General features: G+C 41.3%; 1 protein-coding gene across 2 annotated transcripts; it reads left to right on the top strand.

Moving 5' to 3' along the window:
* Window positions 1–538: 538 nt before the first annotated feature.
* LOC101564464 (cytochrome P450 2A5-like) lies at window positions 539–8,464 on the top strand. Of its 2 annotated transcripts, XM_004648639.2 has the most exons (9): window positions 541–767; window positions 1,047–1,209; window positions 2,061–2,210; window positions 2,456–2,616; window positions 3,708–3,884; window positions 5,383–5,524; window positions 6,049–6,236; window positions 6,728–6,869; window positions 7,335–8,464. In XM_004648639.2, the coding sequence occupies exons 1-9, from the start codon at window positions 588–590 to the stop codon at window positions 7,514–7,516; spliced, it is 1,485 nt and encodes a 494-aa protein (XP_004648696.1). In that variant the 5' UTR covers window positions 541–587; the 3' UTR covers window positions 7,517–8,464. The 2 variants fall into 2 exon arrangements, with proteins under 2 accessions (XP_023564495.1, XP_004648696.1); XM_023708727.1 differs by lacking the exon at window positions 1,047–1,209 and having other exon boundaries at window positions 539–808; window positions 2,041–2,210.
* The last annotated feature ends 4,018 nt before the right edge of the window (window positions 8,465–12,482 follow it).

Genomic DNA, 12,482 nt, shown 5'->3' with positions numbered 1-12,482 from the left:
ACTATGAAGACAATAATGTACAATATATTAATTATTGTAACTGTCCTACTAACTTCTTGAAACTGTCTCATTGTTATTTCTTTCTAAATAAGATTAATTTAAAAAATAGAATCTGCTGAACATATATCAGTCTTCACCAACAATCCGAATTCTACAGTGACATCCATGTCCTATCCAATTAAATCCAATGCTTTTGCTCTACTATAGATCTCAAAAATCAACAATTGTGAAACCTTTCCCAACCTGGAATTCCAACTATGAATCTCAGCTGCACAACCAAGCAAATAGTCCAATGTTTTTAATTCTTGATAAAATTTGTTACCCCTCATTTATCTTCAGTTCCAAGATTCTTCCTCTTTCAGAGCTAAAATTTCAGTGTGAAACATTATTTGTGAATACACTCAAATGTCCCACCCCCACCTAACTGCAAGTGACACAAACTAGGCAGGCTGCATGTTTGGGGCGTGGTTGGGAGGTAAAATGAAACAGTTGTACAAACAAGAACAAAGGCCATACTTCCACCTCAGGGAGTATAAATGAAAAATCATCTCAGCTATCACCATCTGACTGTGAATCTCACTGCAATCATGCTGGCTTCAGGGGTGCTTCTGGTGACTCTGGTGGCCTGCCTGAGTATAATGGCCTTGATGTCTGTCTGGAAACAGAGGAAGTTCTGGGGGAAGCTGCCTCCTGGACCCATCCCACTGCCCTTCATTGGGAACTACCTGCAGCTGAACACAAAGAAGATGTACATCTGCCTTATGAAGGTGTCTCCAGACAAGGGGATGGGTGGAATGTGGTGGACATGGTATTCCTTGTATTTTGACTGGGACTTGGAGAAAGGGTACTAATGAGGATAAACCAGTCTTAGGATGGGGAGATTTTGATGGTTAAGCAACTACAAACTATCCAGGAAAAAAAATCTATATCTTGAGATGTCCTTGACTGTCAGAGCCTGGGAGAAATGAATTGTAGCATCTGAATTCTGGGTATTGGACCTAATTCAGTGAATAACTCATCTACTCATTCCTACCCACTCCTATCAGATGAGCAAGAAGTATGGCCCAGTGTTCACCATCTACCTGGGGCTTCGCCGGGTGGTTGTGCTGTGTGGATATGACATAATAAAGGAGGCTCTGGTGGATCAGGCTGAAGATTTTAGTGGGAGAGGCGAGCAGGTCACCTTCAACAGGCTCTTCCAAGGCTATGGTGAGTGGCATACCAAGAGGGAAAAAAATGTTTCTACAGATTTGGTGGGCTTAGTTTCCCCTGTCTTCTCTTTTGACTCATCTGCCCACAAAAGGTTGTGCAGAGCTTTTTCTGCTTGCCTTCTCCACACATTATCTTTCCCTGTGTCAGTCTCCAAGATGTTCTAAACTTCCTGTCTGAATTTCTGCCATCTTTCTGTCCCTGTCTCCTTGTTCTTTCTCAGTATATGTTGCTTCTTTCTCTGGATCTATGCATCCTAGAACCTCTTATGATTATTGTCGTGGAATCCTGCTCCTCTAACTATCTGACATCTTTGGTTCTCAGCCTCAGCTTCTGTGCTTCCCCATGATTATTTCTGTCTTCTGCTCTCTCCCTTCTTGCTGTGGTAGAATCTTTATACAATGTCTGCTTCAAAGTTTCATTACTTTCAGGGCAAAATTTTCTCCATTCAAAGGATTTCTTTTTCTCTCTTGCTATTTTTCTCCTTCTCCAGCTCAGCCTACAATTTTTCACAATTTTGTTTCAATTTACAGGCATAAAAATAATCTCACTCCCTCTCCTTCTGTCCATATGTCCCTTTACTCTTGTTTTCCTCCTTCCACTGGAGTGCCTTTGTACCATTGTTTCTCTACACCTATCTTACCTTTCCATGTCTTCCTTCTTTCGATTATCTTCTTCCAAATAAATCTTTCTCTTTCCATATATATCTGACTCTGGCTCTGAGTTTGTAGCTTTCATACTCTCTCATTCTTGATCTCATTCCTTTCCTATAGGGAGCCCCCATCATGGGTGATCTGTGGCCTTCCCAGCCTTTCTCTGATGTCTTCCTAGCTTTCCACTTACCACCGCAGGCGTGACATTCAGCAACGGGGAGAGATCCAAGCAACTTCGACGTTTCTCCATTGCTACCCTGAGAGACTTCGGTGTGGGTAAACGTAGCGTTGAAGAGCGAATTAAGGAAGAAGCAGGATACTTGGTCCAGGCCTTTCAGGCCACACGTGGTGAGTAGGGACCCTACTGTGCTTGGGGAGCAAAAGGAAAATACCTGATCAGAAGGACCTGTGGTGAGGGGAGTGGAATGGGGACATACTTGGGAAAAGATTCCTGGTTTTTCAGCCCTGGAATCCAATGATAATGATCCATCTCAACACTGCAGTACCCTCCTGAAGTTGTCAGCCAATCATCACACAGTCCAATTGGCTTGCTCCCAATTTCTGTCTCATCCTGACTCCATGCCATTCTATAGGGGCTTTCATCGATCCCACCTTCTACCTGAGCAAATCAGTCTCCAATATCATTAATTCCATTGTCTTTGGAGACCGCTTTGACTATGAAGACAATGAGTTCCTTTCACTGCTACAAATGACAACAGTAGTCAAGAAATTTATAGCTTCACCTCTGGGACAGGTAACATTCCAACTTTGCCTTCCAGCCACCCCCAATCAACATGCCAATAGCAATCAGAGGGCAACAGATGTCCCAAGGTATCACCCTCTTAGAGTCAAAGTCCTCTCCAACACAACCCCCACTGTTGGGCAACTGACCAATTGCACCATACTTGGGCAGAGGCCTAATACTCAATCTCTAAAGATTTCTGGATATCTTAACAGATGGCCCCTAAACAACTTGACAGCAAGATACTTACCCTCCTCTCAGCTCTCACCTGGACCAGTGGTCCCATCCCAAGTTAACTTTTATCTTGAACAGATGATCCCTATTTAGTCTTTCCGAACATTTTAACACCTGAATAGATGACCACTTCAGCTATTTCTGAACACCTGAAACTTAATGCTGCAAATTTCAGATTACCAAAATAATTTGAGTACTATAAACCTATTTTTAAAAGGGCCAGCCTGCCCTGTATCTAGACAAGTGTCTGATACTCATCCTACTTAACTACATGAAAGGCTGCACAGGTACTAGAGCCGAGATAAATAAACATGTATTTGGACATATTATTCTCTCAAGTACCTAATGTGTGCTCTTCAACCCAGCTGATTCACACCTTATGAAGGTGTCCCTATACAGTCCATTGGAAAGTCTAAACATAAAAATGGGTATCCTCTATTTGAACACCTGAAATACTGTCCCAATTTATGTTTGCATACCAGTAAATTAGTCACCAGATTAAATACATGAATCCAACTAGACAATCAACTACAAGTTAGCCAGTCTTAATGCCTGAACACCTAAGGAGGTTATCCACAATTACAACCCCACCTGAATTCCTCAAAACTTGGATTTCTCCATTTCCAAATTATTGGAATTTATAAACATGTGTGTCCCAAACCATCTCACTTAAACTCTTGAACAATGATTCTCACACTTAACCCACGTATACAATTGCATATCTCTTCGACTGGGCCTCACTTAAATATCTAAATATTGGACAGATTCCTGCTCCCAATGTTCTTCTTGCCCTTAGACAGTCCCCACTCCAGCTGGTTCCTGCCCACTGAGAGCTGCCTGTCTGTTGTATTCTTTTTTTCCACTTCCAGCTCTATGAGATATTTTATTCAGTGATGAAATACTTGCCAGGACCACAGCAAAAGGCCTTTCAGGGCATGCAGCAGTTGGAGAATTATATGATCAAGAAGGTGGAGCAGAACCAGCGCACACTGGATCCCAATGCCCCACGGGACTTCATTGATTCCTTTCTTATTCGCATACAGCAGGTACATGTAGCAATCAGGATGTAAATTATCAATGCCAAGCAGAGGTAAATCAGGGTACGGAGGAAGGAAGAACTGAACCACATTCAAATTGGTTCCCCATTGTAATGATCTCCTTAATTCCAATCATAATTGAATGTTGCTATCTTATCTACTGAGCCCTAATTCAATGCAAGATATGTGCAAAAAATAATAATAATAGCAACCACGTCCATAGCAATACCATGTTCCAGGCAATATTTTTAAATGTTCTATGATATTCACCTACTCGTGCCCATAACAGTTCTTGAGTGATGTTATTTTACTGCACCATTTCACATATGGGTAAACTGCAGTCAAAAGTGTAAGTGACTTTCCTGAGACCACACAGCAGAAAGTCATAGACTCTAGCTCTGACTCCAAAACTAGCGTTTTCATCCCCCATTCTCTAGGCTTTGCTATCCTAAGTATCAGATACACCTGTGTGGACAGGTGACCTGCTTTGCTATATGATCCTGGCAGAGTTCCACAGGCATCTGGAAATCAATCTTCAGCCTGTAAAGAAAGGGAAAATTTTTCAAAGGTTCTTAATTATGCAGTATGAAATTCAAAGGATTAATGGAGGGAAATCTTCCATTTGAAAATTCAAGATATTTTGGGAAAGAATAGGACATGGCCATTCACAATATTTTGTCTTATTTTCAGAAAATATATCCTTAAGTCATTTATGACAGCCTTTCTTTTTTTTATTAACTTTATTGAAAATCAATAATTACATATCATATTAAAAACTGTAGAGAAATATTGAAATGTGAAAGATATAAGATGTAGAAGAGACTTTTAGGGACATATTTCTTTTTTCCATAATTTTATTGAGAAGTAAATAGCAATGAGACAGTTTCAAATCAAATTGGTAGTTCCAATAATTAACACATTGAATACTGCTTTTCTAGTGGTTGTTTGTTGTACAAGATGCAGAAATGATATCCTATTTACAAATACTATTAGAACAAATCCCTCTATTCCTTGAATTAAGAGAATGTAGCTATATATCTATCCTAACCATTTTGAATACACAGATACAAAATGGACATTCATCTATATCCCCTTTTTTTGTTTAGATCCATCATTTAAATATTATAGGTGTGTGAACTCAGTAAAATATTACAAAATATTCCAGTAGTCCATAATAGTATTGGGTCTTCCACTTGCCTGGCAATGTGTGACAGCCTTTCTTCACATTTCTGACCCTCTTCTCATTTCACATTCCCATACTTTGTAAATGTTGCTACCATTAAAAAAGTTCATAATTAAAGAATAGTCAGCCAGTAAAAAAAACCTGAGAAGGGCATTTTGGGGCAGGTCAGGATAAAGGCCTGGCAACTCTTGAAAACCCAGCAGATCTAGAGTCCTTCTTCCCAACTTAGGTCTGGACCTAAAATAAATGTGTTCAAGGAAAACTCAAGAAGGTCCCTCAGAGGGGGAGTAAATGGGCTCAGACTAATAATCTCTCTTGCTACAGGAGAAGAAGAATCCCAACACAGAGTTCCACATGAAGAACCTGGTGATGACCATACTGAGCCTATTCTTTGCAGGCACAGAGACCGTCAGCTCAACTCTGCGATTTGGCCTCCTGTTGTTCGCGAAGCACCCGGATGTGGAGGGTAAGACTGAGGAAACAAAGAGGTATGGGACACAGATTCTTCAAAGTCACCTGAGTTTGCAGGAATGATAACATCTCCCCTAGCCTCTCGACCCTTTTATACAGCCTGCCGTGCAGAGATGGGAGAAACAGTCTCACTAGCTGTTAAAATATTGAGATTGTCTAAAATGATTTGCACACACTATGCTGAGACCACTTTATGCTAAATTCCTGAATATTGTGTGTGTGTGTGTGTGTGTGTGTGTGTGTGTAACCGTGGATTGATCTAAGGCCCTTGAGTTTGCCAGGCAAGCGCTTATTCTACTGAGCTATCTCCCTGGCCCGCATGAATATTTTTCTCTTCTGCTTCCTCTACAGTTCTTACATGAACAAAGCAGCAAGATGTGATCAGATAGTGAGGGTCATCTGTTGTGAAAGTCCTACATGTATACATAGATACTTGTCATGCATATAGTGTCACATATTTGGATGTTGTGCTTGCTCTGAGACCAATAAAAGCAAAGATATATTGTATTACTCCCCTAGCCAAGGTCCGTGAGGAGATTGACCGAGTGATTGGAAGGAACCGACAACCCCAGTTTGAGGACCGAATGAAGATGCCCTACACAGAGGCAGTGATACATGAAATCCAAAGATTTGCAAACTTTGCCCCCATGGGTATACCTCGCAGGATCACCAAGGACACTACACTTCGTGACTTCTTTATTCCCAAGGTGCAGTCCATACACTCTAGAGGAATATACAACCACTCCCTGGAATCTCAATACCCCATCTCCATTAGAGGATTTCTATCTCATATCCCACTTTTTCAAAGGACTCTTTAACTATTGTGTCCCTTCATCTTTTCCGCCAATAATTTCCTAATTTCTGTGTCTTCCCCAGTCTTAAGGCATCAGGTGCTTAAATTCCATGTTCCTGAAGTCCCTAGAGAAAGCAGCATATGGGAAACGCCAACTGCTCCCAACTTTCCGCCTTAGGAGATAGGAATTGTGTGTTCTTCAATCATCAGAAACAAGAATCCTGTTTAATTTAAACATCTTGCCTCAAGGAAAATGAACGCACAAAATTCTTTCCTCAGGAAACACCAACCCCATTTACCCCAAAACTTCATCTAGATCATTCCAATTTCCCCCCTCTAACACGTCTATGCTTTCAGCACATTCACATTTCAGCCCTTATCAATATTTTTTCTCTTCTCTGACAGGGCACTGAAGTGTTCCCTATGCTGGGTTCTGTGCTGACAGATTGCAATTTCTTCTCCAACCCAGAAGAGTTCAACCCACAGCACTTCCTAGATGAGAAGGGCCAGTTTAAAAAGAGTGATGGCTTTATACCCTTTTCCATTGGTAAGAGAACAGTGTTTGCTGCTAGACCACCACTAATACCAAAAAGAGCATCTTCTTGCTGGTTCCCTCTGTCGGGTGCAGCCTAGTATCTTTATCAAGCTGAATACCATATATCTGTATCCAAGGTAGGGAAGAGATTATCATACCCCTTTCATAGACTTTTCTAAGGACACACAACCCATTCTTCAGGTTTGTAGACAGAAGATAATAGCACTGCAACCATTTTGAGAGTCTATTTGGAGAGAAATGACATCTGAATTTCTATTTGCTATAATCATGCATGGGTCACTTCACCTAATGTACAAGGGAAACTGGCTCAAAAAATATTAAATCCTCCCATAAGGTCAATCACACCAAAGCATTTGAAACTCCTTCTCCTTCGGAGAACACAGCAGAGTGTTAGTACAGAGCGAGGTACAAGTGAATGTTCATTTCATATGCATCCTTCCTTCCTCTCTTCTTCAGGAAAGCGGAACTGTTTTGGGGAAGGCCTGACTAGAATGGAGCTCTTTCTCTTCTTCACCATCATCATACAGAACTTTAGGTTCAAATCCTCACCAGCACCTGAGGATATATATGTGGCCCCCAAACCTTTGGGCTTTACCAGGATGACACCAGATTACACCATGAGTTTCCTGCCCCGCTGATCCAGGAATAATCCAGGGCTAGGCAAGTTGATGGGGCAAGGAAAAATGGAAGGTACCATCAGTGGGTACAGTGGTATGGGTATGACCAAAGATGACCAAAATTCCATGGAAATGAAAGGTTGAGAGGGACAGGGCAAAGAAAAGAAACAGAACAGACTTCTCCCTTTGCTAAAGGTAAAGTCTTCAAAGTCAGACAAGAGAAATGAAAATCATACATTGTGCTATGTATAATGATAAGTATTATGATTATATTCATTGAGCACTATTCTGTGTTTGATATGTAGTATAAGCATCCCATGATGTTCTCATTTATTGTCATTAAACCCACCCAAGGAGGAGCAGTGTTCATGTGAATTTTGCAGGTGAAATTTCTGAGAATTAGAAAGTTTAAGTCAGTTACTGAAGTCCCAAGGAACGTGAGTGACCAGAAAAAACATATCTGTACAGATCCTTTGGAAACACTTCTAGAAAACCTCCCAAAAGATCCCTCTCTGAGGGATCTTCTAGAGTCCTGGCAGGCAATTACCCTAGCTTCACAACTGACTTATCAACACTGTTGCTCATTGATGCACTGCTTGCACACCAAAAGCGTCATATTCTGTGAACCCCACCAAGTAAGGCCACTGTGTTTGACTCAAAGTCAGGCTGTGACACAAGAATTAGTATTTTTAGTGATGTGTACCAGACAGAAAAAAACTTTAACATAAGACCAGGGGAACTTTAGACCAAGACAAAGTTATGAGAATGTAATGTGTCCATGCCCAGAATTGCACCCAAGTGTATGACTGCATCTTCTCAGGAAAGTCCTGAATACCTATGCTGCCATAACCTTCTAAATGAAAGTTTGCCTTATTCTGATATCAATGGTAATACCCATATAAGTGTAAAGATTTCCTGTCTTCTCTCACATAAGTCAGTTTAAATCCTCTTAGAAATAAAATTTTTGAGCGAATAGCTCTCTCTGAAGCTAAGATGGCAAAATAGAATTCCACAACTTTGTAAGTAACTAGAGTAACAGCAACAAAAGAAAAATAATATTCCCAGAAAAAAAGAGCTCTAAGAACACTTAATCCATCTTTGCATCCTAGAGTCAGCCATCTCTGAAAATAAAACCCAGGTAAGACCACATGAGCTCTAGGGAGACACCTTGACACATACCATAATTTTCTGCCTCTAGCCCCTCAAAGAGTCATGTACATTCCTTTGTACAAAAAGGAGTTAGTCCATCTCTAAAAGTTGCCAAATTCCTAGCAGTTATTAATGAAAAGTCTAAGTCCAAAGTCTTCTCTGAGAAAAGGAGCAAGACTCTTAGCTATGAGCCCATAAACAAATAAAAAGAAAGTTAGACACTTTCAAAATACAATGGCACAGGATAACCATTACCATTCCATAAGGTACAAATAGGGAAATATAAAGAAATGAGACCAAAGTAAGTCCAAAATCCAACAGGATATACATTAAGTCTTGTAGCTCCTTGTGCAACAGCTGAGGCAATCTGAGGAAAATCATAAACTCCAAAAGTACTTGGGTGACTCCACCCCTACAGAACTGCAAATGTATATAGCTACCATAGCTTCTCACTGGGGCTGGCTCTGCTCCCTCCCTCAAGATTTCCTCAGACGATGTACATCCATCAGTGGATCCACATTCCACTTCTAGGGTCTCTACAGCATCTTGATATTAACATTCACAGCATCACACACTGCCCTCTCAGAGGCACACTGCCTGGCCTCCCAGGCCATCTTCTGAAATCTGGGTGGAAACCTTCTGATCTCACAACTCTCGCATTCTGAATGCATCAGAAAACAGTGCTTTGTGGATGGTGCCAAGGTCTGTTTCCAGCTGGAGCAATGGCCAGGCTTCCTTCTCTCCTAGCTGTAGGAGTTGAATGACTCACCAAATCCTGAGGAAAAACTTCCCTAGGCCACCACCATCCTGGAACATGTTGAACCAGGACTGTCTTCTAAACAAAGTTGTTCACCTGTGCAAGTCTGAGGCTGGAAAATGTGGAGCTCTGCTGCTTCTTGTGATTCCCTCAGACTATTTTTTCTATTCTCTTGTTCCTTCTCAACAAGGGACTTGCATCACCTTGAAAGCCACAAATGAAGCTTTACTTTGACTTTATTCTGTTTCTTCTCTGGGGCCACCTTTCACTGGTGGGCAGCATCCGGTCAGGCAAAAGAAGCAGAACAGACACTAGAGGATCAGGAAACTCTGGCAGGACTTTCCAAGACTGTTATGGTCTCTTGAAAAAGCAATCATGGATATCTAGGCAGTCAAAACCACAAAGGCGATTGGTTTTCTCCCTCTAATCCCTGCTAGAAAAGTCAGCAGAGCATGCTTGCCTTGGCTAGAGAGCTCTTCTGAGGGGCACATAACAGCAGGACTCTGATTTGGGAAAATTCAAAACATTCCAAGTCATGGGAAAGGACTTGACCAAAAACATGAGCACTGTCTCTGAATTCTTAAGGTAGCACAGTCCAAGACAGTTGAGAACCCTGGATGTGAGAATTTGCAAAGGCAAAAATAAACTGAGAATCTGTAGATAAAAGAATACAAAAGAAGGCATCTTTTAAATCTGACACTTAAAAACAACTGACATATTTTGGGACCTAAGAAAGTAGAGTGTAAAGGTTAGATACTGCTTAAGAGATTGGCACCAGTGTCTCATTTACCAATTTAAGGTCCTATATCAAACCTTACTCTCCATTGGGTTTTCATACTACTAAGATTGGAGTGTTGCAAAGGCTGTCACAAAGTGGAAGTAAACCTTGTGCTTTAAGTTTTCAATTATAAGGGCTGGCAAGATAGCTCAACAAACTAAGATCCTGCTTAGGCAAGCTCAAGGACCAGGATTCGATACCCAGTCCTGCCTCCAGGGCACACTGAGCAGGCAACTGAATCCAGGCATGGTGGCTCATGCCTGTAATCCCAGCACTGGGGAGGCTGAAAACAGGAGGACCACTACAAGTCTGAGCTGCATAGTGAAACCCTGTACCAAAAACATTAAAAAGTTGTCAATTATAGGCAGTAGTACTTCCTTTGAAACTTCAGACTTTAGAAACTATCCATTTCAGTGAAGAAAAATAGTGTGATCTTTGTGCTGCAAACCACCACAGCTCTCAGTGGTCCCAAGGAGAAACAGTGAGGGGATTTAGAAAATAAAGACAAGAGATAACAACTGAGGTCAGGTGGAGGTCCTCTTATGATGAGGGGAAAACTCAACAAAAACTGTAGGGCTGTATATTTATACTCTTTACAAGGTTAGTATCATGAGACACAGGGATTGCCTAGCGACTAGCAGCTAGAATAGTCCCAAGCAAGTTGCTTTTCTCAGGACCAAGGTAGCTTGATTGCTTCAGGCACTTTGGCCTTTTCTTGCCCCACACATATGACCAAATTCCAGTTTCAGCCACTCTCTTAAATCTGAACTATATTTGTACTAGACAGCTCTTATTGCTACTGCTATTCTACTTTTAGTTTCCCATACTTGAGATTTTATTTCTGCTTCCATGAAGGGGAAGCAGTGTACTTGACCTGAGTGCACAGATGTTCCAGTATTCAAACAAGGCAAAATATCTCTCCCAAAAAAGGGCAACGGGGATTTCATAATTAAAAACGAATGGCAGAAGAGGAAGCCATCCTAATTATAGCCCAAAGACTGTGAGAACTGGCGAGTTACCTCCTCTCAAATGACTTCTTTGACTGACGCATGATGGCTCGAAGGAAGGTCAGGATTAAAAAGGACAGAGATATGCACCAGTGTTCAGCAATAAACTGGTTTCATTTTCTCTCTGTAGTCATGACTACCCAGGGCTCATCCATGGAGACGACCATCCAACCAGAGGGAGAAGGCAGAGTGCCCCAGATCACTTCAGTGTTGCAGGACCACTTAGTAAACTGGGTGTGATCCCTGGGGCCTCCAGCTTAGGAGGAAATCTGACTCCCTATGGCCAGCCCTGTAGTCAAGGCATGGTTCACGGAGCCTTTTGTTATGATAATTCTCATAACAGTCCCTCGTAAAGTGGCCTGGATTTCCACAGTGGTAGCAGGTGAGTTGTTTATTCATCGAGTTCTTGGACAACTGAATATCAAATTTAGAATCTATTCCTTTTAATGACACATTTAAGACATCCACATTTTCCTGTCTGTTTTCTCCCCTTGGCTCCTCCATATGAGAACAGGCTTATCACAGGGCTGGTTGTTCCTCTCTCCATGGTCACACATTCTGGAAGGCCATGAATAATGGCATTTCACTGTCTGTAAATAAACAAGCATACCCTTGACCTTATGTTACTAACTGCACTGACCTATCCCACTTTCCTGATTGGATATCCTACCATAGCATTCCAGGCCTGAAAATTTAAAGACCCAATCCAAAAATGCACATCTGAGATGAACACACACTTCTCAGAGGACAAAATTATAGAAGTGAATAAATATATGAAAAAATGCTCCACATCACTAGCCACCCACGAAGTACAAATTAAAACAACACTGAGATACCATCTCAATCCACAAAGAATGGCTATCATAAAGAAATCAATCAACAATGAATGCTGGAGAGACTGTAGGGGAAAAAGGACACTTCTCCACTGCTGGTGGGAATGTAGACCGGAGCAACCATTATGGAAATCAGTGTGGAGATTCCTTACAAAACTAGGATGGGAAATCCCATTCAAACCACCTATCCCCCTACTGGGAATTTTCCCAGAGGAACTGAAAACGTCATATCATAGCGATATATATGTATCTATGTTTATAGCAGCACAATTTGTGATAGCCAAATCTTGGAAACAACCAAGATGCCTGTCACCTGAGGAATGGATGAAAAAGATGTGGTATTTTTATACAATGGAGTGTTACTCAGCTCTAAAGAATGGTAAACTATTCAATAACGGAACTTAGAAAAAATGGGGTACACCGATGAATGTCCATTTTGTATATGTGTATTCAAAGTGGTTAG

Source organism: Octodon degus, unplaced genomic scaffold, assembly GCF_000260255.1.
Source record: "Octodon degus isolate 3935 unplaced genomic scaffold, OctDeg1.0 scaffold00506, whole genome shotgun sequence".
Taxonomy (NCBI): Eukaryota; Metazoa; Chordata; class Mammalia; order Rodentia; family Octodontidae; genus Octodon; species Octodon degus.
Note: the sequence above shows the minus strand (reverse complement) of the source record. Positions and strands in the feature narration are given on the sequence as shown.